Source organism: Bombina bombina, chromosome 1, assembly GCF_027579735.1.
Source record: "Bombina bombina isolate aBomBom1 chromosome 1, aBomBom1.pri, whole genome shotgun sequence".
NCBI classification, from domain to species: Eukaryota; Metazoa; Chordata; class Amphibia; order Anura; family Bombinatoridae; genus Bombina; species Bombina bombina.
This window is the reverse complement of record NC_069499.1, coordinates 444440418-444465705: the sequence shown is the minus strand read 5'-3', so window position 1 is coordinate 444465705 and position 25288 is coordinate 444440418. Positions and strand designations below refer to the sequence as shown.

Genomic DNA, 25288 nt, shown 5'->3' with positions numbered 1-25288 from the left:
TAGTACAATCTCGGCCAATCTAAGGGAGACACATATGAAATTTATCCATCAGTCCTACATCACACCTGGCATTCGAGCTAGATAGGTCCCGGGGGCGGAAAATATCTGCAATAAGTGTAGGTACCCATCCCCAGACTGGATTCACTTACTGTGGGATTGCCCCAAGCTGAGAGGATTCTGGTTTAGAGTTTCTTATTGGTTGGCAAAAGTAACAAATCAACAGGTGACTCTTACAACACAACATGTTATATTTTTGATACCCAAGGACAGAATTTATAAGTCTGACATTTTTATCACCACTGTCTTAATGCTTGCTAGGACGGTCATTCTGAAGGGGTGGGCTAGCAATAGAGCACCTCCATTCAGGCAGCTGCTTGGCAGAGTACACACCCAAATGTTGACTGACCAGGCGGATACAAAAGGGGATCCGGAGAAAAGAGTAAGGAAATTTATCCACAAGTGGGAGGCTTATCTTCTATTTCTTTCACCTAGAGTACGAGACAGTGTTATATACCCATTTAGAAATAGCCTTTTCATCTTGAGTGAGAACCTCCGAGGTAAATGGTGCCTACAGACTGACTTGTCTCGCTTATGTGTGAATACTGGAGGTCTTGACATTTGTACAACTACTGGATGTTGCTGCTTGGTCTGTGGGGGGCGAGTCGGAGGGCCCGGGTAAGTGCTAATGTTATTCTTTGTGAATTGTCTGTTAATATTTTTGTTTTGTTTTTTTCTTTGTTTTATTTTTGGTTGTTTACCTGGAAAAAAAATGAAAATTGTGTGGGACGGTTTGATTCCCTGCCTCTGCAGGAGGAAATCTTCCTTTTTATCATCAGTCACTATGATGGACTTGGCGAATCTTACAAGTGCTTTGGCATTTCTTATTGTTAAACTTGTCATGTATATGGTGGATCATTTTGTCCTCACTATTTTAAATAAAGTTATTAAAAAAAAATGCACTTTTTGGCCAATATACCATTTATATAAATAAGTAAAAATGCACTTTTTGGCCAATATACCATTTATATAAATAAGTAAAAATGCAATTTTGCAGATATATCCTGTCTATAAACAAAACTACAATACATGTTCTCACCTGGCTCACTGTATCCATCTCTCAAATACTGAATAAGATAAAAGATAAATCGCGGAATAACCAGTTCAGACATCAACAATAAATCTTCAGGAACAGAGGGAACACATGAACTGGACTTCACACTGTGTCTTTTGCAAAACCTAAAAGAACAATAAAATAAAATTTAAGTTATACAACATAACTTTTGTTTTACAGAACTAGCTTATAAAGTGCACTGCAATAGAAATCATTTCATGTTAAAAAAAAATGACCTGCACTATATCAAGATTATAGACAAATACAACCTGAATAAGTCACAGAAACCATACAACACACCAAAACGGAATATTGTTTATCCCTTCACTACTGGGAAATTCAGAGAAAAATTTACCCAAAATACCAGATACTTTTTAGCATTGTTGCCATCACTTTGTTTAAACAGAAAGAGGCATGTAGGTTTTTTCCGTTTACCTTTCGAATATATATATATATATATATATATATATATATATATATATATATATATATATAAATATATATATATATATATATATATATATATATATTCTTAAAGTAGACAACCCAAGATATTGATCTAGGCCTAATTTAGAATATTTTATACCACAATTTTGCCACCAAATACAATCATATAATTGTTAATTTTCGAATTTTTGTTGTAGTGTAGAGATTACCCTCACACCTGACACCTTCCACCTCTGATCCCTGCCTGATACCTCCCAAACAGCTCTCTCCCCCCATACTGGTAACCACCATCTTAGGAACTGGCAGACAGTCTGCCGGTATGCAGTTTATGGATTTATGGGTTTTTTTGGGGTTTTTTTGTTCAATATTTCTTGATTTCTTTATTTCTGTAGTGTATGGGTCCCCCCTCACCCTCCCACCTCCCTGATCGCACCCAACAGCTCTTTTACCCTCCCACCATCATATTTGTTACTAGCAGCCAGTCTGCCAGAAACATATTTTTTTTTTTTTGGGGGGGGGGGGGGTTCTGTAGTGTAGTGGCTCCCTCCAAGCAATTAATATAGTTTCCCCTCTTTAGCCTATATAGTTCTATAGTGTAGTGCCCCATCTCCTAACTCTGTAGTGAAGGTAACCCTGCCCCTAGCTCCTCATGACTTTCCCACTTCATCACTGCGCCGGCCACCCACCACTCCCTCTCGGCACCAAGTAACAATTGTTACAGAGTGACACAGACAGTGTCCTTTATTGAAACAATGTGACGATCCAGCTTCATATGATAGGGGAGCATGATCAATTCTCCCTTACTATATGAAGGCAGATGCCTTCTGCCCCATCTGCAGTATGCGCTGTCTAAGCTGGGATCGCAGCATGTGCCACAGGACATAGGTACTATGTCAACACAGTACGCTGGAAAAAGTACTTTGTGACTTAGTACCTACGTGCAATTGGCGCAAGGAGTTAAAGACTATACAAAAAAAAAATTGATATATAAAACCTGCATAATAATACATTTTTTAAAAAGCTTGATTAGAAAGCAGTTATTCTGCAAGTCCCTTTAAATTAGGTTCTGGCGAACCCACAAACCAGGGTGCATGGAAGATTAAACCTCCCAAAACTCTGAGAGCTGACCCAATGTCTGTAACTAAAGAGGGCATTTCTAATCTTGCTGCAAGTGCAAGTGTTGCTGAACATAATGCAGAGCTGTCTGACTTGCCCAAATTGGAAAAAGACAGAGCAAAAACAGAATTTATGTTTACCTGATAAATTTCTTTCTCCAACGGTGTGTCCGGTCCACGGCGTCATCCTTACTTGTGGGATATTCTCTTCCCCAACAGGAAATGGCAAAGAGCCCAGCAAAGCTGGTCACATGATCCCTCCTAGGCTCCGCCTACCCCAGTCATTCGACCCGACGTTAAGGAGGAATATTTGCATAGGAGAAACCATATGGTACCGAGGTGACTGTAGTGAAAGAAAATAAATTATCAGACCTGATTAAAAAACCAGGGCGGGCCGTGGACCGGACACACCGTTGGAGAAAGAAATTTATCAGGTAAACATAAATTCTGTTTTCTCCAACATAGGTGTGTCCGGTCCACGGCGTCATCCTTACTTGTGGGAACCAATACCAAAGCTTTAGGACACGGATGAAGGGAGGGAGCAAATCAGGTCACCTAAATGGAAGGCACCACGGCTTGCAAAACCTTTCTCCCAAAAATAGCCTCAGAAGAAGCAAAAGTATCAAACTTGTAAAATTTGGTAAAAGTGTGCAGTGAAGACCAAGTCGCTGCCCTACATATCTGATCAACAGAAGCCTCGTTCTTGAAGGCCCATGTGGAAGCCACAGCCCTAGTGGAATGAGCTGTGATTCTTTCGGGAGGCTGCCGTCCGGCAGTCTCGTAAGCCAATCTGATGATGCTTTTAATCCAAAAAGAGAGAGAGGTAGAAGTTGCTTTTTGACCTCTCCTTTTACCTGAATAAACAACAAACAAGGAAGATGTTTGTCTAAAATCCTTTGTAGCATCTAAATAGAATTTTAGAGCGCGAACAACATCCAAATTGTGCAACAAACGTTCCTTCTTTGAAACTGGTTTCGGACACAGAGAAGGTACGATAATCTCCTGGTTAATGTTTTTTGTTAGAAACAACTTTTGGAAGAAAACCAGGTTTAGTACGTAAAACCACCTTATCTGCATGGAACACCAGATAAGGAGGAGAACACTGCAGAGCAGATAATTCTGAAACTCTTCTAGCAGAAGAAATTGCAACTAAAAACAAAACTTTCCAAGATAATAACTTAATATCAACGGAATGTAAGGGTTCAAACGGAACCCCCTGAAGAACTGAAAGAACTAAATTGAGACTCCAAGGAGGAGTCAAAGGTTTGTAAACAGGCTTGATTCTAACCAGAGCCTGAACAAAGGCTTGAACATCTGGCACAGCTGCCAGCTTTTTGTGAAGTAACACCGACAAGGCAGAAATCTGTCCCTTCAGGGAACTTGCAGATAATCCTTTTTCCAATCCTTCTTGAAGGAAGGATAGAATCCTAGGAATCTTAACCTTGTCCCAAGGGAATCCTTTAGATTCACACCAACAGATATATTTTTTCCAAATTTTGTGGTAAATCTTTCTAGTTACAGGCTTTCTGGCCTGAACAAGAGTATCGATAACAGAATCTGAGAATCCTCGCTTCGATAAAATCAAGCGTTCAATCTCCAAGCAGTCAGCTGGAGTGAAACCAGATTCGGATGTTCGAACGGACCCTGAACAAGAAGGTCTCGTCTCAAAGGTAGCTTCCAAGGTGGAGCCGATGACATATTCACCAGATCTGCATACCAAGTCCTGCGTGGCCACGCAGGAGCTATCAAGATCACCGACGCCCTCTCCTGATTGATCCTGGCTACCAGCCTGGGGATGAGAGGAAATGGCGGGAACACATAAGCTAGTTTGAAGGTCCAAGGTGCTACTAGTGCATCCACTAGAGCCGCCTTGGGATCCCTGGATCTGGCCCCGTAGCAAGGAACTTTGAAGTTCTGACGAGAGGCCATCAGATCCATGTCTGGAATGCCCCACAGGTGAGTGACTTGGGCAAAGATTTCCGGATGGAGTTCCCACTCCCCCGGATGCAATGTCTGACGACTCAGAAAATCCGCTTCCCAATTTTCCACTCCTGGGATGTGGATAGCAGACAGGTGGCAGGAGTGAGACTCCGCCCATAGAATGATTTTGGTCACTTCTTCCATCGCTAGGGAACTCCTTGTTCCCCCCTGATGGTTGATGTACGCAACAGTTGTCATGTTGTCTGATTGAAACCGTATGAACTTGGTCCTCGCTAGCTGAGGCCAAGCCTTGAGAGCATTGAATATCGCTCTCAGTTCCAGAATATTTATCGGTAGAAGAGATTCTTCCCGAGACCAAAGACCCTGAGCTTTCAGGGATCCCCAGACCGCGCCCCAGCCCATCAGACTGGCGTCGGTCGTGACAATGACCCACTCTGGTCTGCGGAATGTCATCCCTTGTGACAGGTTGTCCAGGGACAGCCACCAACGGAGTGAGTCTCTGGTCCTCTGATTTACTTGTATCTTCGGAGACAAGTCTGTATAGTCCCCATTCCACTGACTGAGCATGCACAGTTGTAATGGTCTTAGATGAATGCGCGCAAAAGGAACTATGTCCATTGCCGCTACCATCAACCCGATCACTTCCATGCACTGAGCTATGGAAGGAAGAGGAACGGAATGAAGTATCCGACAAGAGTCTAGAAGTTTTGTTTTTCTGACCTCTGTCAGAAAAATCCTCATTTCTAAGGAGTCTATAATTGTTCCCAAGAAGGGAACCCTTGTTGACGGGGATAGAGAACTCTTTTCCACGTTCACTTTCCATCCGTGAGATCTGAGAAAGGCCAGGACGATGTCCGTGTGAGCCTTTGCTTGAGGAAGGGACGACGCTTGAATCAGAATGTCGTCCAAGTAAGGTACTACCGCAACGCCCCTTGGTCGTAGCACAGCTAGAAGGGACCCTAGTACCTTTGTGAAAATCCTTGGAGCAGTGGCTAATCCGAAAGGAAGCGCCACGAACTGGTAATGTTTGTCCAGGAATGCGAACCTTAGGAACCGATGATGTTCCTTGTGGATAGGAATATGTAGATACGCATCCTTTAAATCCACCGTGGTCATGAATTGACCTTCCTGGATGGAAGGAAGAATAGTTCGAATGGTTTCCATCTTGAACGATGGAACCTTGAGAAACTTGTTTAAGATCTTGAGATCTAAGATTGGTCTGAACGTTCCCTCTTTTTTGGGAACTATGAACAGATTGGAGTAGAACCCCATCCCTTGTTCTCTTAATGGAACTGGATGAATCACTCCCATTTTTAACAGGTCTTCTACACAATGTAAGAACGCCTGTCTTTTTATGTGGTCTGAAGACAACTGAGACCTGTGGAACCTCCCCCTTGGGGGAAGTCCCTTGAATTCCAGAAGATAACCTTGGGAGACTATTTCTAGCGCCCAAGGATCCAGAACATCTCTTGCCCAAGCCTGAGCGAAGAGAGAGAGTCTGCCCCCCACCAGATCCGGTCCCGGATCGGGGGCCAACATTTCATGCTGTCTTGGTAGCAGTGGCAGGTTTCTTGGCCTGCTTTCCCTTGTTCCAGCCTTGCATTGGTCTCCAAGCTGGCTTGGCTTGAGAAGTATTACCCTCTTGCTTAGAGGACGTAGCACTTTGGGCTGGTCCGTTTTTACGAAAGGGACGAAAATTAGGTCTATTTTTTGCCTTGAAAGGCCGATCCTGAGGAAGGGCGTGGCTCTTACCCCCAGTGATATCAGAGATAATCTCTTTCAAGTCAGGGCCAAACAGCGTTTTTCCCCTTGAAAGGAATGTTTAGTAGCTTGTTCTTGGAAGACGCATCAGCCGACCAAGATTTCAACCAAAGCGCTCTGCGCGCCACAATAGCAAACCCAGAATTCTTAGCCGCTAACCTAGCCAATTGCAAAGTGGCGTCTAGGGTGAAAGAATTAGCCAATTTGAGAGCATTGATTCTGTCCATAATCTCCTCATAAGGAGGAGAATCACTATCGAGCGTCTTTATCAGCTCATCGAACCAGAAACATGCGGCTGTAGCGACAGGGACAATGCATGAAATTGGTTGTAGAAGGTAACCCTGCTGAACAAACATCTTTTTAAGCAAACCTTCTAATTTTTTATCCATAGGATCTTTGAAAGCACAACTATCCTCTATGGGTATAGTGGTGCGTTTGTTTAAAGTGGAAACCGCTCCCTCGACCTTGGGGACTGTCTGCCATAAGTCCTTTCTGGGGTCGACCATAGGAAACAATTTTTTAAATATGGGGGGAGGGACGAAAGGAATACCGGGCCTTTCCCATTCTTTATTAACAATGTCCGCCACCCGCTTGGGTATAGGAAAAGCTTCTGGGAGCCCCGGCACCTCTAGGAACTTGTCCATTTTACATAGTTTCTCTGGGATGACCAACTTTTCACAATCATCCAGAGTGGATAATACCTCCTTAAGCAGAATGCGGAGATGTTCCAACTTAAATTTAAATGCAATCACATCAGGTTCAGCCTGTTGAGAAATGTTCCCTGAATCAGTAATTTCTCCCTCAGACAAAACCTCCCTGGCCCCATCAGACTGGGTTAGGGGCCCTTCAGAGATATTAATATCAGCGTCGTCATGCTCTTCAGTATCTAAAACAGAGCAGCCACGCTTACGCTGACAAGGGGTTCATTTTGGCTAAAATGTTTTTGACAGAATTATCCATTACAGCCGTTAATTGTTGCATAGTAAGGAGTATTGGCGCGCTAGATGTACTAGGGGCCTCCTGAGTGGGCAAGACTCGTGTAGACGAAGGAGGGAATGATGCAGTACCATGCTTACTCCCCTCACTTGAGGAATCATCTTGGGCATCATTGTCATTATCACATAAATCACATTTAGTTAAATGAATAGGAATTCTGGCTTCCCCACATTCAGAACACAGTCTATCTGGTAGTTCAGACATGTTAAACAGGCATAAACTTGATAACAAAGTACAAAAACGTTTTAAAATAAAACCGTTACTGTCACTTTAAATTTTAAACTGAACACACTTTATTACTGCAATTGCGAAAAAACATGAAGGAATTGTTCAAAATTCACCAAATTTTCACCACAGTGTCTTAAAGCCTTAAAAGTATTGCACACCAAATTTGGAAGCTTTAACCCTTAAAATAACGGAACCGGAGCCGTTTTAAACTTTAACCCCTTTACAGTCCCTGGTATCTGCTTTGCTGAGACCCAACCAAGCCCAAGGGGAATACGATACCAAATGACGCCTTCAGAAAGTCTTTTCTAAGTATCAGAGCTCCTCTCACATGCGACTGCATGCCATGCCTCTCAAAAACAAGTGCGCCACACCGGCGCGAAAATGAGGCTCTGCTTAAGCTTTGGGAAAGCCCCTAAGGAATAAGGTGTCTAATACAGTGCCTGCCGATATTATTATATCAAAATACCCAGATAAAATGATTCCTCAAGGCTAAATATGTGTTAATAATGAATCGATTTAGCCCAGAAACAGTCTACAGTCTTAATAAGCCCTTGTGAAGCCCTTATTTATGATCGTAATAAACATGGCTTACCGGATCCCATAGGGAAAATGACAGCTTCCAGCATTACATCGTCTTGTTAGAATGTGTCATACCTCAAGCAGCAAGAGACTGCACACTGTTCCCCCAACTGAAGTTAATTGCTCTCAACAGTCCTGTGTGGAACAGCCATGGATTTTAGTTACGGTTGCTAAAATCATTTTCCTCATACAAACAGAAATCTTCATCTCTTTTCTGTTTCTGAGTAAATAGTACATACCAGCACTATTTCAAAATAACAAACTCTTGATTGAATAATAAAAAACTACAGTTAAACACTAAAAAACTCTAAGCCATCTCCGTGGAGATGTTGCCTGTACAACGGCAAAGAGAATGACTGGGGTAGGCGGAGCCTAGGAGGGATCATGTGACCAGCTTTGCTGGGCTCTTTGCCATTTCCTGTTGGGGAAGAGAATATCCCACAAGTAAGGATGACGCCGTGGACCGGACACACCTATGTTGGAGAAAAAAGCAGCAATTGAATAAAAATAAAAAAAAACTATGGTGAAGTGCAACAGTTGAACACCTTTAGAAGGTCATCAGGTCCTGTTAGAGAGCAGGAATATTGTGAGACATACACCAACATCAGGGACCCACATCACTTGGGATATGGTATATTTTAAGGTGGCAGCTGTATTGGTTGTGGCCTGACCTGATAAGGCACCTAGTACTGCAGACCCACATTATTTCAGGCACTTTGATTAATTTACACTGAGAATAGATCCTACATCACTGAAATTCACACCACTTTAGCAAATCAGAACAGGAGTGTCTTACAAGGTAAGTCTGTCCAGTTCAATGCAGGTGGGGGTATGGTTATGGCACTGAAGAAGCCCCTTTCAAAAAGGATGATGGGGCAAAACGCGCATAAGCGGCAGCTTTGATGTTGTAGCAACAAGCCCCTGCAAGGAAACGCCATCCTGGAAGCTATATATCTATATACATTGCTAGCTATGATACCTTTGCAACATAAGCATATCTTCCATTGCCTGAATTTAAAGTCCTGGACAAAAGGATGTTGCAGAGGAACACTGGGGAGGATTTTGAGTATTGGCATAAAGGGTAGGACCTGGAAGGTGGGGAATATGTCAGTGAAACTGTAATGCTGCACCAATATTAATGTAAATGCCAGACCTAGAAAGCAGACAATTCTGTGGTCAAGAACTTGGTATATATACACAGCAGTTTTCTACATAAAAACAGAATTAATGCTTACCTGATAAATTACTTTCTCCAACGGTGTGTTCCGGTCCACGGGGTCATCCTTACTTGTGGGAATATCTCTTCCCCAACAGGAAATGGCAAAGAGTCCCAGCAAAGCTGGCCATATAGTCCCTCCTAGGCTCCGCCCACCCCAGTCATTCGACCGAACGGACAGGAGGAAAAATAGGAGAAACCATATGGTACCGTGGTGACTGTAGTTAGAGAAAATAATTCATCAGACCTGATTAAAAAACCAGGGCGGGCCGTGGACCGGACACACCCTTTGAGAAAGTAATTTATCAGGTAAGCAAAAATTCTGTTTTCTCCAACATTGGTGTGTCCGGTCCACGGCGTCATCCTTACTTGTGGGAACCAATACCAAAGCTTTAGGACACGGATGAAGGGAGGGAGCAAATCAGGTTACCTAAACGGAAGGCACCACAGCTTGCAAAACCTTTCTCCCAAAAAATAGCCTCTGAAGAAGCAAAAGTATCAAATTTGTAAAATTTGGCAAAAGTGTGCAGTGAAGACCAAGTCGCTGCCTTACATATCTGATCAACAGAAGCCTCGTTCTTGAAGGCCCATGTGGAAGCCACAGCCCTAGTGGAGTGAGCTGTGATTCTTTCAGGAGGCTGCCGTCCGGCAGTCTTGTAAGCCAATCGGATGATGCTTTTAAGCCAAAAGGAAAGAGGTAGAAGTCGCTTTTTGACCTCTCCTTTTACCAGAATAGACGACAAACAGAGAAGATGTTTGTCTGAAATCTTTTGTAGCTTCTAAATAGAATTTTAGAGCACGGACTACGTCCAAATTGTGTAACAAACGTTCCTTCTTTGAAACTGGATTCGGACACAAAGAAGGTACAATTATCTCCTGGTTAATATTTTTGTTAGAAACAACCTTTGGAAGAAAACCAGGCTTAGTACGCAAAACCACCTTATCTGCATGGAACACCAGATAGGGCGGAGAACACTGCAGAGCAGATAACGCTGAAACTCTTCTAGCAGAAGAAATAGCAACCAAAAACAAAACTTTCCAAGATAACAACTTAATATCTATGGAATGTAGAGGTTCAAACGGGACCCCTTGAAGAACTGAAAGAACTAGATTTAAACTCCAGGGAGGAGTCAAAGGTCTGTAAACAGGCTTGATCCTAACCAGAGCCTGAACAAATGCTTGAACATCTGGCATAGCTGCCAGTCGTTTGTGTAGTAAGACAGATAAAGCAGAAATCTGTCCCTTTAGAGAACTCGCAGATAATCCTTTATACAAACCTTCTTGCAGAAAGGAAAGAATCTTAGGAATTTTTATCTTATTCCATGGGAATCCCTTGGATTCACACCAGCAGATATATCTTTTCCATATTTTTATGGTAAATTTTTCTAGTTACCGGTTTTCTGGCCTGAACCAGAGTATCTATCACAGAATCTGAAAACCCACGCTTTGATAGAATCAAGCGTTCAATCTCCAAGCCGTCAGCTGGAGGGAGACCAGATTTGGATGTTCGAATGGACCCTGAACAAGAAGGTCCTGTCTCAAAGGTAGCTTCCCATGGTGGAACCGATGACATATTCACCAGGTCTGCATACCAAGTCCTGCGTGGCCACGCAGGAGCTATCAAGATCACAGAGGCCCTCTCCCGTTTGATCCTGGCTAGCAGCCTGGGAATGAGAGGAAACAGTGGAAACACATAAGCTAGGTTGAAGGTCCAAGGTGCTACTAGTGCATCCACTAGAGTCGCCTTGGGATCCCTGGATCTGGACCCGTAGCAAGGAACCTTGAAGTTCTGACGAGACGCCATCAGATCCATGTCTGGAATGCCCCATAATTGAGTCAACTGGGTAAAGATCTCCGGGTGGAGTTTCCACTCCCCCGGATGGAATGTCTGACGACTCAGATAATCCGCTTCCCAGTTTTCCACACCTGGAATGTGGATCGCAAATAGGTGGCAGGAGTGATTCTCCGCCCATTGTATTATTTTGGTCACTTCTTTCATCGCCAGGGAACTCCTTGTTCCCCCCTGATGATTGATATACGCAACAGTCGTCATGTTGTCTGATTGGAATCTTATGAATCTGGCCTTTGCAAGCTGAGGCCAAGCCCTGAGAGCATTGAATATCGCTCTTAGTTCCAGAATGTTTATCGGGAGAAGAGACTCTTCCCGAGACCATAGTCCCTGAGCTTTCAGGGAATTCCAGACCGCGCCCCAGCCCACTAGACTGGCGTCGGTCGTGACAATGACCCACTCTGGTCTGCGGAAGCTCATTCCCTGGGATAGGTGGCCCAGGGTTAGCCACCAACGGAGTGAATCTCTGGTCTTCTGATCTACTTGAATCACTGGAGACAAGTCTGTATAGTCCCCATTCCACTGTTTCAGCATGCACAGTTGTAATGGTCTTAGATGAATTTGCGCCAAAAGGAACTATGTCCATTGCTGCAACCATCAACCCTACTACTTCCATGCACTGAGCTATGGAAGGACGTGGAACAGAGTGAAGAACTTGACAAACACTTAGAAGTTTTGACTTTCTGACATCTGTCAGAAAAATCCTCATTTCTAAGGAATCTATTATTGTTCCCAAGAAGGGAACTCTTGTTGACGGAGACAGAGAACTTTTTTCTATGTTCACCTTCCATTCGTGAGATCTGAGAAAGGCCAGAACGATGTCTGTATGAGCCTTTGCTTTTGAAAGGGACGACGCTTGTATTAGAATGTCGTCCAAGTATGGTACTACTGCAATGCCTCTCGGTCTTAGAACCGCTAGAAGGGACCCCGAGTACCTTTGTGAAAATCCTTGGAGCAGTGGCTAATCCGAATGGGAGGGCCACAAACTGGTAATGTTTGTCCAGAAAGGCGAACCTTAGGAACTGATGATGTTCTTTGTGGATAGGAATATGTAGGTACGCATCCTTTAGATCCACGGTAGTCATAAATTGACCTTCCTGGATAGTGGGTAGAATCGTTCGAATGGTTTCCATTTTGAACGATGGTACCCTGAGAAATTTGTTTAGGATCTTTAAATCCAGAATTGGTCTGAAGGTTCCCTCTTTTTTGGAAACTACGAACAGATTTGAGTAAAAACCCATTCCTTGTTCCGTCATTGGAACTGGGTGTATCACTCCCATCTTTAACAGGTCTTCTACACAATGTAAGAACGCCTGTCTCTTTATTTGGTTTGAGGATAAGTGAGACATGTGGAACCTTCCCCTTGGGGGTAGTTCCTTGAATTCCAGAAGATAACCCTGAGAAACTATTTCTAGCGTCCAGGGATCCTGAACATCTCTTGCCCAAGCCTGAGCAAAGAGAGAGAGTCTGCCCCCCACTAGATCTTGTCCCGGATCGGGGGCTACTCCTTCATGCTGTTTTGTTAGCGGTAGCAGGCTTCTTGGCCTGCTTACCCTTGTTCCAGCCTTGCATCGGTTTCCAGGCTGGTTTGGACTGTGAGGCATTACCCTCTTGCTTAGAGGATGCAGAATTAGAGGCCGGTCCGTTACTGAAATTACGAAAGGAACGAAAAATTAGACTTATTCTTGGCCTTGAAAGGCCTATCTTGTGGGAGGGCGTGGCCCTTACCCCCAGTGATGTCTGAGATAATCTCTTTCAATTCTGGTCCAAAGAGAGTTTTACCCTTGAAGGGGATGTTAAGCAATTTTGTCTTGGATGATACATCCGCTGACCAAGACTTTAGCCAAAGCGCTCTGCGTGCCACAATTGCAAACCCTGAATTTTTCGCCGCTAATCTAGCTAATTGCAAAGCGGCATCTAAAATAAAAGAGTTAGCCAACTTAAGTGCGTGAACTCTGTCCATAACCTGCTCATATGGAGTCTCTCTACTGAGCGACTTTTCTAGTTCCTCGAACCAGAACCACGCTGCTGTAGTGACAGGAACAATGCACGAAATGGGTTGTAGAAGGTAACCTTGCTGTACAAAAATCTTTTTAAGCAAACCTTCCAATTTTTTATCCATAGGATCTTTGAAAGCACAACTATCCTCGATAGGAATAGTAGTGCGCTTGTTTAGAGTAGAAACTGCCCCCCTCGACCTTAGGGACTGTCTGCCATAAGTCCTTTCTGGGGTCGACCATAGGAAATAATTTCTTAAATATAGGAGGGGGAACAAAAGGTATGCCGGGCTTCTCCCACTCCTTATTCACTATGTCCGCCACCCGCTTGGGTATAGGAAAAGCGTTGGGGTGCACCGGAACCTCTAGGAACTTGTCCATCATGCATAATTTTTCTGGATATGACCAAGTTGTCACAATCATCCAGAGTAGATAACACCTCCTTAAGCAGTGCGCGGAGATGTTCTAATTTAAATTTAAATGTCACAACATCAGGTTCAGCCTGTTGAGAAATTTTTCCTGAATCTGAAATTTCCCCATCTGACAAAACCTCCCTCATGGCCCCCTTCAGATTGGTGTGAGGGTATGACAGAACAATTATCATCAGCGCCCTCCTGCTCTTCAGTGTTTAAAACAGAGCAATCGCGCTTTCTCTGATATGCAGGCATTTTGGATAAAATATTTGCTATGGAGTTATCATTACAGCCGTCAATTGTGGCATGGTAATAAGCATTGGCGCGCTAGAAGTACTAGGGGCCTCCTGCGTGGGCAAAACTGGTATAGACACAGAAGGAGATGATGTAGAACCATGTCTACTCCCTTCATCTGATGAATCATCTTGGGCAACTTCATTATCTGTGACAGTACTGTCCTTACATTGTTTGGACGCTATGGCACAATTATCACACAATTTTGAAGGGGGAGACACATTGACTTTCATACATATAGAACATAGCTTATCTGAAGGCACAGACATGTTAAACAGGCTTAAACTTGTCAATAAAGCACAAAAAAACGTTTTAAAAAAAAACCGTTACTGTCTCTTTAAATTTTAAACAGAGCACACTTTATTACTGAATATGTGAAAAAGTATGAAGGAATTGTTAAAAATTTACCAAAATTTCACCACAGTGTCTTAAAGCATTAAAAGTATTGCACACCAATTTTCAGAGCTTTAACCCTTAAAATAACCGGAGCCGGTTACAGATTTAACCCCTATACAGTCCCAGCTACAGCCTTTGCTGTGACTTTACCAAGCCCAGAGGGGAATACGATACCAAATTGACGCCTTCTAGGAACTTTTCCAACTACTTTCAGGTCCTCACACATGCATCTGCATGTCTTGCACTCAAAAACAACTGCGCAGTAATGGGCGCGAAAATGAGGCTCAGCCTACAACTGGGAAGGCCCTTCCTGACTGGAAAAGGTGTCTATGACGTTAAAAACGTTCCCCAAGTTTATAAGTGTGAATTATCAGCATAAACATGTATAAAATGTCCAAATAAAGCAATCGATTTAGCCCATAAAAGTGTCTACCAGTTTTATAGCCCATATTAAGCCCTTTATTCTGTTTGAGACTAAGAAAATGGCTTACCGGTCCCCATGAGGGGAAATGACAGCCTTCCAGCATTACACAGTCTTGTTAGAAATATGGCTAGTCATACCTTAAGCAGAAAAGTCTGCTAACTGTTTCCCCCAACTGAAGTTACTTCATCTCAACAGTCCTATGTGGAAACAGCAATCGATTTTAGAACAGAAATCTTCATCTTTTTCTGTTTCAGAGTAAATAGTACATACCAGCACTATTTTAAAATAACAAAACTCTTGATAGTAGAATAAAAAAAACTACAACTAAACACCACATACTCTTAACCCATCTCCGTGGAGATGTTGCCTGTGCAACGGCAAAGAGAATGACTGGGGTGGGCAGAGCCTAGGAGGGACTATATGGCCAGCTTTGCTGGGACTCTTTGCCATTTCCTGTTGGGGAAGAGATATTCCCACAAGTAAGGATGACGCCGTGGACCGGACACACCAATGTTGGAGAAATACTATACAGAACTGAGGAGTCACAAAAGTTACAGACTGTTAATAATTTGTGACTATACTCTATGCCTATAACAGGACACTGTGGGACATCTATTATGATATGCAGAGGACAAAACAGATACAAAGCAAAAAACTTGAGCTGTATAATAGACACAAATTAAAGTCAGGACATTTTTGACAGAATGAATGTTCTTTACCATGTATCTTGCTCAGAGTTAATTTTAAAAAAAAATGCCTTTTGGGAAAGAAATGAATCACCTCACCAATCTCTCTTTTTGGCGTTTGGATTTACCCAACGAGCCTGCTCTATTTATATTTTATTTTTATTTATTATTTTTTTTTTAAGTATTTTTGGAATATAGCTCTCCAACATTCTAAATTGTCAGTTATGACTTAATATATCTAACTTTAAAGTGATGGTAACCTCTCCCCTTTTAAAAATCAGATCCGGAATGTTAGTGATATTTTAGATATGAAATTCAAATGCCCTGTGACCCACACTTCAAAAGTCAATTTTTCTGTGAGATAACAGTTTAAATTGTTCTCCAATCAGCGTTCCAATGACAACAAAAGTGCCATATGGGAAGAGCAATGATTGGAGAACAGTTCAAACCTTTAGCTCACAGAAAAATTGACTTTTGAAGTGGGTGGTGGAGCTTGGGGTATTTGAATTTCATATCTATATTAAAACGTAAGTTATAGAGCAACATCATTACATTACAAATGATGAATGAAACGCCATCTAAAATATCCCTAACATTGCAGATCTGTTTTTTAAAAAACGGGAAAGTTTATCATCACTTTAACCTCAAAGGTTATAAGACTGCAGCTGGTGTCTATGCCCTCTTATATTGTCAAATATGCCATAAATTTGTATATAATATAATAAAAAAATCAAAAAAGTTTTACCAGATACATAAAAATGACAGCATTTGTAAAACATAATAAACCTGATACCAATGAACATCCAGAAAGCTAAACATGTGCAAGGTAGCTGTTTAAATATGTTTGCAGTTACAAGAAGACTTTGGAAGAAGCAAAAGAAAAAAAATATGGAGGCAACTGCTTTAAAAAGAAACAACTGTTAAAACTAAACTTTGCATGAGTGCATTTAACTTCTGTACTTGAAGTTATTACTGTTTCAGCAGCTTATGCAAATATACTGTGCACAAATATTTAAACACTGTGCCACCAACTCAGAGATGATTAAAGGGCCATAATACCCAAATGTTTAAACACTTTAAAGTGCTGCAGCATAGCTGTAAAATGCTGAATAGAAAATATCTCCTGAACATCTCTATGTAAAAAAGAAAGATATTTTACCTCAAAAGTTCCTCAGTAGCCACCTCCCATTGTAAAGGATTTCTAAGCAGCATTTTAGTGTGTTTGTCCTGGGACATCTGAAGGGACTAGCATCGTGCACTCTCATATTATTTCACCAATTCAGGTAAAGGAAGCTTACTATGAAATCTCATGAGAGTTAAGTCAAATCTCATGAGATCACAGTAAGAGTTCATGACCTCAGCACTGCTGATGCTGATTGGCTGCTGTTCATTTCTTAATTTTTTTTTAATTTTTTTACCTGCAGCTTGGGAGCAGCTGAGTATAACTTTTTACACAGAACTTACTCTGCTGAGCTGAGGAAATTGTGAGGTAAAATATCTTCCTTTTTTACATAGAGATGCTCAGGTGTTTTTACAGTTATACTGCATCAGTTTCAAGTGATTTAGCATATGCGTATTATGTCCCTTTAATCAATTTGTGTCATAGAAGCTGATTAATCAATTTGTGTCATAGAAGCTACCGTTGCAGTGACTCTCTGAACAGGTGCGGTGTTTGGATGCCGACACATGGGGCACACACAAAATGTGTGTAAATGGCACTGAAATAGAGGTAGATTGTATTAAAATTGTGTTAACTAATACAATTAAATTGCAAAAATGCTTCTTGCCAAAACAGAAATACACATTATTTATTGTTAATGTCAACTATAATTTACATGTAATCCGTTATAAGATCAACATTCAAACATGACAGAATTTCACTTGAAATGAACACAATCTACTATAAAGAGGTCTTGCCATTGCACTTTACAATTCTTTTTATAAAATACCAGTGTTTAGTTTACTGTTTCTGCCTTAGCAGACAGCTATTCTATGGATTCCAAAGACTGTCACTCTGTGGTCTTCACCATTTGGCAGTGTTTTAGGACAACAGTAATAAACGTCTCATGCATCACCTGACACGCCTCCTAAACTTCTGCTGCTGACAGTTCAAGGAACCAGCATGTGGTGGACAACCATGTTGATCTGTAAACTATTTGTAGGTCTGTACTATTAATAGGTCCTACTATTGGCTCTATTGCTGCTGTCAGAGGTTACAGTGGGGCTTGCTAAGGCTCCTGCTTTACACACTAAATTGAAGGCCCTAAAGACAGACAAAATGAGCTTATAATAATTCTGCATCATCCTCCCTACGTGGAGACTTCCTACAGACCTTGTAATTTCCAGTGAAGTTACTGCACAGTTTCTACCCAAAACATCACTGTGGATTCTGTGGTGTCAGCACATAAGTAAATTGGGCAGAGGTCTAACATAGAAGCTGGTTGTTAATTATAGTATGACTTAGAATGTGCTGTAAATTAAATGTAGGTTATTTAAAAGGGAGTACACACAATATGTCCTGCAATCTTCCTTTACCAACAACACATACCAACATCAGGTATGTGAGTCATTTACATTTAAAAAAAAACTCTGTACTAAATAAAGTCAAATACTTTTCCTCAAAGCACAGAATTTTATGTTTAAACTTTCCATAAAGAAAAAGGTGCTAACAAGAATTTCCCTGCTTTTTTCTAAAGAATTTAATAGAACACGGAAGTCAATACATTTTTCATGACTCAGACAGCGCATACAGTTTAAAGGGCCATAATACCCAAATGTTTAAACACTTGAAAGTGATGCAGCATAGCTGTAAAAAGCTGACTAGAAAATATCTCCTGAACATCTCTATGTAAAAAAGAAAGATATTTTACCTCAAAAGTTCCTCAGTAGCCACCTCCCATTGTAAAGGATTTCTAAGCAGCATTTTAGTGTGTTTGTCCTGGACATCTGAAGGGACTAGCATCGTGCACTCTCATATTATTTCACCAATCAGGTAAAGGAAGCTTACTATGAAATCTCATGAGAGTTAAGTGAAATCTCATGAGATCACAGTAAGAGTTCATGACCTCAGCACTGCTGATGCTGATTGGCTGCTGTTCATTTCTTCATTTTTTTAAAAAATTTTACCTGCAGCTGGGAGCAGCTGAGTATAACTTTTTTACACATAACTTACTCTGCTGAGCTGAGGAAATTGTGAGGTAAAATATCTTCCTTTTTTACATAGAGATGCTCAGGTGATATTTTCCTGTCAGCTTTTTACAGTTATACTGCATCAGTTTCAAGTGATTTAGCATATGAGTATTATGTCCCTTTAAGTTTATTTCCATTTTACATCTGCTGTCAAATGTAGCTCTCTCTCTTGGTACTGTTTGATGAAACTTAGCTCCTATCCATAAGAACATATCTAGGCAGGCTCAGGAGTGTGCTTGTGTCATGGAAACTAGATGTATAATATTATTACAAATACTGATGCAAACACAGCTGCCATATAGTGCTGAAGACGCAGGCACGCTCCTAGATAAGCTCTTATGGAAACGATTTCAAAGATTACAACAAAAGGATACCAATAGAAAGATGAAGATTTGCTAACAGAAGTAAAATGGAACGTTTTTAACAATTATATGCTGCTATTAACAAAAGTGTAAAAAGAAAATGATCTGTTAGAGATTTTTATCATTGCACTGAGGATTGTATAAGCCAAGAGAAGGAAGTTAGTTTGATAACAGACATAAATTGAAAAACCAAAAGATACTGTATCTAAAGTACCATGAAAGCTTGATTATATGCCCTCTAAACAGGAATACAAGGGTTTTACCATTGATTTTCTCTAGTTTGAATTAAAAGGAATAGAAGAAATTAAATGTCTGCAATGCATTGCATATGTGGCAGCTAAGAGGTTAACCCTGACATTTTCTACATGTAAACCACACAATGAAAATATACTTAACTATGTGAGCTTTAGTTATTTTAGTTTGACCTGCAATTTGCGACTACATTTTGAAATATCCAACATTCAAAATCCATTTTTTGTTACATATTCAAACTTTATTTGAAACTTGAATAAACATTTACAAGAAAACATGAAATAAAACGGGAACTCCCTTTCATACATCCTTTAGCAGTTTGTACATTTCATAATGACGTCACGCAGATATGCAGTCAGTATAGAACTGGACAAACGTGTTGAGAAGCAAATGCTCTATGCAAATCTTCACTGCATGATAATGTCCTTGAACAATGCACATAAATGAGCCGCAGCTTTCTTTGTAAGCCTATGGCATTTTAATCTGAGCTAGTATTAAAGCAAAAAGTAAAAACATAATTTATGCTTACCTGATAAATTTATTTCTCTTGTAGTGTAGTCAGTCCACGGGTCATCCATTACTTATGGGATTATATCTCTTCCCCAACAGGAAGTTGCAAGAGGATCACCCAAGCAGAGCTGCTATATAGCTCCTCCCCCTCACATGTCATATCCAGTCATTCGACCGAAACAAGACGAGAAAGGAGAAACCATAGGGGTGCAGTGGAGACTGGAGTTTAATTAAAATTTAGATCTGCCTTAAAAGACAGGGCGGGCCGTGGACTGACTACACTACAAGAGAAATAAATTTATCAGGTAAGCATAAATTTTGAAAAAGTGTGAAGTGAAGACCAAGTTGCAGCCTTGCAAATCTGTTCAACAGAGGCCTCATTTTTAAAGGCCCAGGTGGAAGCCACAGCTCTAGTAGAATGAGCTGTAATTCTTTCAGGAGGCTGCTGTCCAGCAGTCTCATAGGCTAAACGTATTATGTTACGAAGCCAAAAAGAGAGAGAGGTAGCCGAAGCCTTTTGACCTCTCCTCTGTCCAGAGTAAACGACAAACAGGGAAGAAGTTTGACGAAAATCTTTAGTTGCCTGCACATAGAACTTCAGGGCATGGACTACGTCCAGATTATGCAAAAGTCGTTCCTTCTTTGAAGAAGGGTTAGGACACAATGACGGAACAACAATCTCTTGATTGATATTCCTGTTAGAAACTACCTTAGGTAAGAACCCAGGTTTAGTACGCAGAACTACCTTGTCTGAATGAAAAATCAGATAAGGAGAATCACAATGTAAGGCAGATAACTCAGAGACTCTTCGAGCCGAGGAAATAGCCATCAAAAACAGAACAGCTTGATATCAATGGAATGAAGGGGTTCAAATGGAACGCCTTGCAGAACGTTAAGAACTAAGTTTAAGCTCCACGGCGGAGCAACAGTCTTAAACACAGGCTTAATCCTAGCCAAAGCCTGACAAAAAGCCTGAACGTCTGGAACTTCTGCCAGACGTTTGTGTAAAAGAATAGACAGAGCAGAAATCTGTCCTTTAACGAACTAGCAGATAAGCCCTTTTCTAAACCCTCTTGTAGAAAAGACAATAATCCTAGGAATCCTAACCTTACTCCATGAGTAACTCTTGGATTCGCACCAATATAAATATTTACACCATATCCTATGGTAAATTCTTCTGGTAACAGGTTTCCTAGCCTGTATTAAAGTATCAATAACCGACTCCGAGAAGCCACGCTTTGATAAAATCAAGCTTTCAATCTCCATGCAGTCAACCTCAGAGAAATTAGATTTGGATGGTTGAAAGGACCCTGAATTAGAAGGTCCTGCCTCAGAGGCAGAGACCATGGTGGACAGGACGACATGTCCACTAGGTCTGCATACCAGGTCCTGCGTGGCCACGCAGGCGCTATCAGAATCACTGATGCTCTCTCCTGTTTGATCTTGGCAATCAGTCGAGGAAGCATCGGAAATGGTGGAAACACATAAGCCATGTTGAAGACCCAAGGTGCTGTCAGAGCATCTATCAGCACCGCTCCCCGAGTCCCTGGACCTGGATCCGTAACAAGGAAGCTTGGCGTTGTGGCGAGACGCCATGAGATCCAGATCTGGTTTGCCCCCAACGATGAATCAGTTGAGCGAAGACCTCCAGATGAAGTTCCCACTCCCCCCGGATGAAAAGTCTGGCGACTTAGAAATCCGCCTCCCAGTTCTCCACGCCTGGTATGTAGATCGCTGACAGGTGGCAAGAGTGAGACTCTGCCCCAGCGAATTATCTTTGAGACTTCCAACATCGCTAGGGAACTTCTGGTTCCCCCTTGATGGTTGATGTAAGCCACAGTCGTGATGTTGTCCGACTGAAATCTGATGAACCTCAGAGTTGCTAACTGAGGCCAAGCTAGAAGAGCATTGAATATTGCTCTTAACACCAGAATATTTATTGGGAGGAGTTTCTCCTCCTGAGTCCATGATCCCTGAGCCTTCAGGGAATTCCAGACTGTGCCCCAACCTAGAAGGCTGGCGTCTGTCGTTACAATCGTCCAATCTGGCCTGCGAAAGGTCATCCCCTTGGACAGATGGGGCAGAGAAAGCCACCATAGAAGAGATTCTCTGGTCTCTTGATCCAGATTTAGCCGAGGGGACAAATCTGAGTAATCCCCATTCCACTGACTTAGCATGCACAATTGCAGCGGTCTGAGATGCAGGCGCGCAAATGGTACTATGTCCATTGCCGCTACCATTAAGCCGATTACTTCCATGCACTGAGCTACTGATGGGTGTGGAAATGGAATGAAGGGCACGGCAAGCATTTAGAAGTTTTGATAACCTGGCCTCCGTCAGGTAAATTCTCATCTCTACCGAATCTATAAGAGTCCCTAGGAAGGGAACCCTTGTAAGTGGATAGAGTGAATAGAGAACTCTTTTCCACGTTCACCTTCCACCCATGCGACCTCAGAAATGCCAGAACTATCTCTGTATGAGACTTGGCAGTTTGAAAACTTGATGCTTGTATCAGAATGTCGTCTAGGTACGGAGCCACCGTTATGCCTCGCGGTCTTAGTACCGCCAGAAGTGAGCCCAGAACCTTTGTAAAGATTCTTGGAGCTGTAGCTAACCCGAAGGGAAGAGCTACAAACTGGTAATGCCTGTCTAGGAAGGCAAATCTTAGGTACCGATAATGATCCTTGTGAATCGGTATGTGAAGGTAGGCATCCTTTAAATCCACTGTGGTCATGTACTGACCCTCTTGGATCATGGGTAGGATGGTTCGAATAGTTTCCATTTTGAATGATGGAACTCTTAGGAATTTGTTTAGGATTTTTAAGTCCAAGATTGGTCTGAAGGTTCCCTCTTTCTTGGGAACCACAAATAGATTTGAATAGAATCCTTGTCCGTGTTCCGTCCGCGGAACTGGGTGGATCACCCCCATTAGTAAGAGGTCTTGTACACAGCGTAGAAACGCCTCATTCTTTATTTGGTTTGCTGATACCTTGAAAGATGAAATCTCCCTTGTGGAGGAGAAGCTTTGAAGTCCAGAAGATATCCTGAGATATGATCTCCAACGCCCAGGGATCCTGGACATCTCTTGCCCAAGCCTGGGCAAAGAGAGAAAGTCTGCCCCCCACTAGATCCGTTTCCGGATAGGGGGCCCCTCTCTTCATGCTGTCTTAGGGGCAGCAGCAGGTTTTCTGGCCCTGCTTGCCCTTGTTCCCGGACTGGTTAGTTTTCCAGCCCTGTCTGTAACGAGCAACAGCTCCTTCCTGTTTTGGAGCGGAGGAAGTTGATGCTGCTCCTGCCTTGAAGTTACGAAAGGCACGAAAATTAGACTGTTTGGCCTTTGACTTGGCCCTGTCTTGAGGCAGAGCATGGCCCTTACCTCCGTAATGTCAGCGATAATTTCTTTCAAGCCGGCGCCCGAATAAGGTCTGCCCTTTGAAGGAATATTAAGCAATTTAGATTTAGAAATCAAGTCAGCTGACCAGGATTTAAGCCATAGCGCTCTGCGCTCTTGGATGGCGAATCCGGAGTTCTTAGCCGTAAGTTTGGTTAAATGTACGACGGCATCAGAAACAAATGCTGTTAGCTAGCTTAAGTGCTTTAAGCTTGTTCATAATTTCATCCAATGGAGCTGTGCGAATGGCCTCTTCCAGAGACTCAAACCAGAATGCCGCTGCAGCAGTGACAGGCGCAATGCATGCAAGGGGCTGTAAGATAAAACCTTGTTGAACAAACATTTTCTTAAGGTAACTTTCTAATTTTTTATCCATTGGATCTGAAAAGGCACAACTATCCTCCACCGGGATAGTGGTACGCTTAGCCAAAGTAGAAACTGCTCCCTCCACCTTAGGGACCGTCTGCCATAAGTCCCGTGTGGTGGCGTCTATTGGAAACATTTTCCTAAATATAGGAGGGGGGGAAAAGGGCACACCGGGGTCTATCCCACTCCTTGCTAATAAATTTCTGTAAGCCTCTTAGGTATAGGAAAAACGTCAGTACACACCGGTACCGCATAGTATCTATCCAGCTTACATAATTTCTCTGGAATTGCAACCGTGTTACAATCATTCAGAGCCGCTAATACCTCCCCTAGCAATACGCGGAGGTTCTCAAGCTTAAATTTAAAATTAGAAATCTCTGATCCAGTCTCCCTGGATCAGATCCGTCACCCACAGAATGAAGCTCTCCGTCCTCATGTTCTGCAAATTGTGACGCATTATCGGACATGGCTCTCCCATTATCAGCGCGCTCTGTCCTTAACCCAGAGCAATCGCGCTTGCCTCTTAATTCTGGCAATTTAGATAATACTTCTGTCATAACAGTAGCCATGTCTTGCAAAGTGATTTGTATGGGCCTCTCTGATGTACTTGGCGCCACAATATCACGCACCTCCTGAGCGGGAGGCGAAGGGTACTGACACGTGAGGAGAGTTAGTCGGCATAACTTCCCCCTCGTTGTCTGGTGATAATTTCTTTACATGTAAAGATTGACTTTTATTTAAAGTTACATCAATGCATTTAGTACACAAATTTCTATGGGGCTCCACATTGGCCTTCAAACATAGTGAACAAAGAGATTCATCTGTGTCAGACATGTTTAAACAGACTAGCAATGAGACTAGCAAGCTTGGAAAATACTTTCAAATAAATTTACAAGCAATATAAAAACGCTACTGCGCCTTTAAGAAGCACAAAAGCTGTCACAGTTGAAATAACAATGAACCAAATTAGTTATAGCAACCAAATTTTCACAGTAAATGTATTAAGTTAGCAAAGGATTGCACCCACCAGCAAAAGGATGATTAACCCCTTAATACCCAAAAACGGATAACAATTTAATAATTAACGTTTTTATCACAGTCAAACACACTGTCACAGGTCTGCTGTGACTGATTACCTCCCTCAAAATGAATTTTGAAGACCCTGAGCTCTCTAGAGACGTCCTGGATCATGGAGGATTAAGTAGGAAGATTGTGACTGAATTTTTACTGCGCAAAAAAAGCGCTAAAATAGGCCCCTCCCACTCATATTACAACAGTGGGGAAGCTCAGTTAACTGTTTCTATGCAGAAAACAAAGATAGCCATGTGGTAAAAATCATGCCCCAATAAGTTTTATCACCAAGTACCTCACAAAAAAAACGATTAACATGCTAGTAAACGTTTTGAACATACATTTTAAAAGCTATGAAGTGTTATTAATAAGCCTGCTACCAGTCGCTTTTACTGCAGTTAAGGCTCATACATTACTTCAGTATTAACAGTATTTCTGAGTCAAATTCCATTCCCTAGAAAAATACTTCAGTGTACACACACTCATCAGCCTAATACCAGTCGCTACCACTGCATTTAAGGCTGAACTTACATTACATTGGTATTAGCAGTATTTTCTCAGTCAATTCCATTCCTTAGAAAAATAATTTACTGCACATACCTCGTTTGCAGGGGGGCCCTGCATGCTATTCCCCTTTTCTTTAGTTACCTCACTCCTCAGAATGTGTGAGAACAGCCAGTGGATCTCAGTTACG

General features: G+C 42.0%; 1 protein-coding gene across 1 annotated transcript in view; it reads right to left on the bottom strand.

The window, feature by feature from the left end:
* UBR3 (ubiquitin protein ligase E3 component n-recognin 3) overlaps window positions 1-25288 on the bottom strand; it is a 1090259-nt gene that overhangs the window by 1044252 nt on the left and 20719 nt on the right. Inside the window, 1 exon segment of the mRNA XM_053698420.1 lies at window positions 1097-1236. Within this exon segment, the coding sequence (XP_053554395.1) occupies window positions 1097-1236 (140 nt within the window).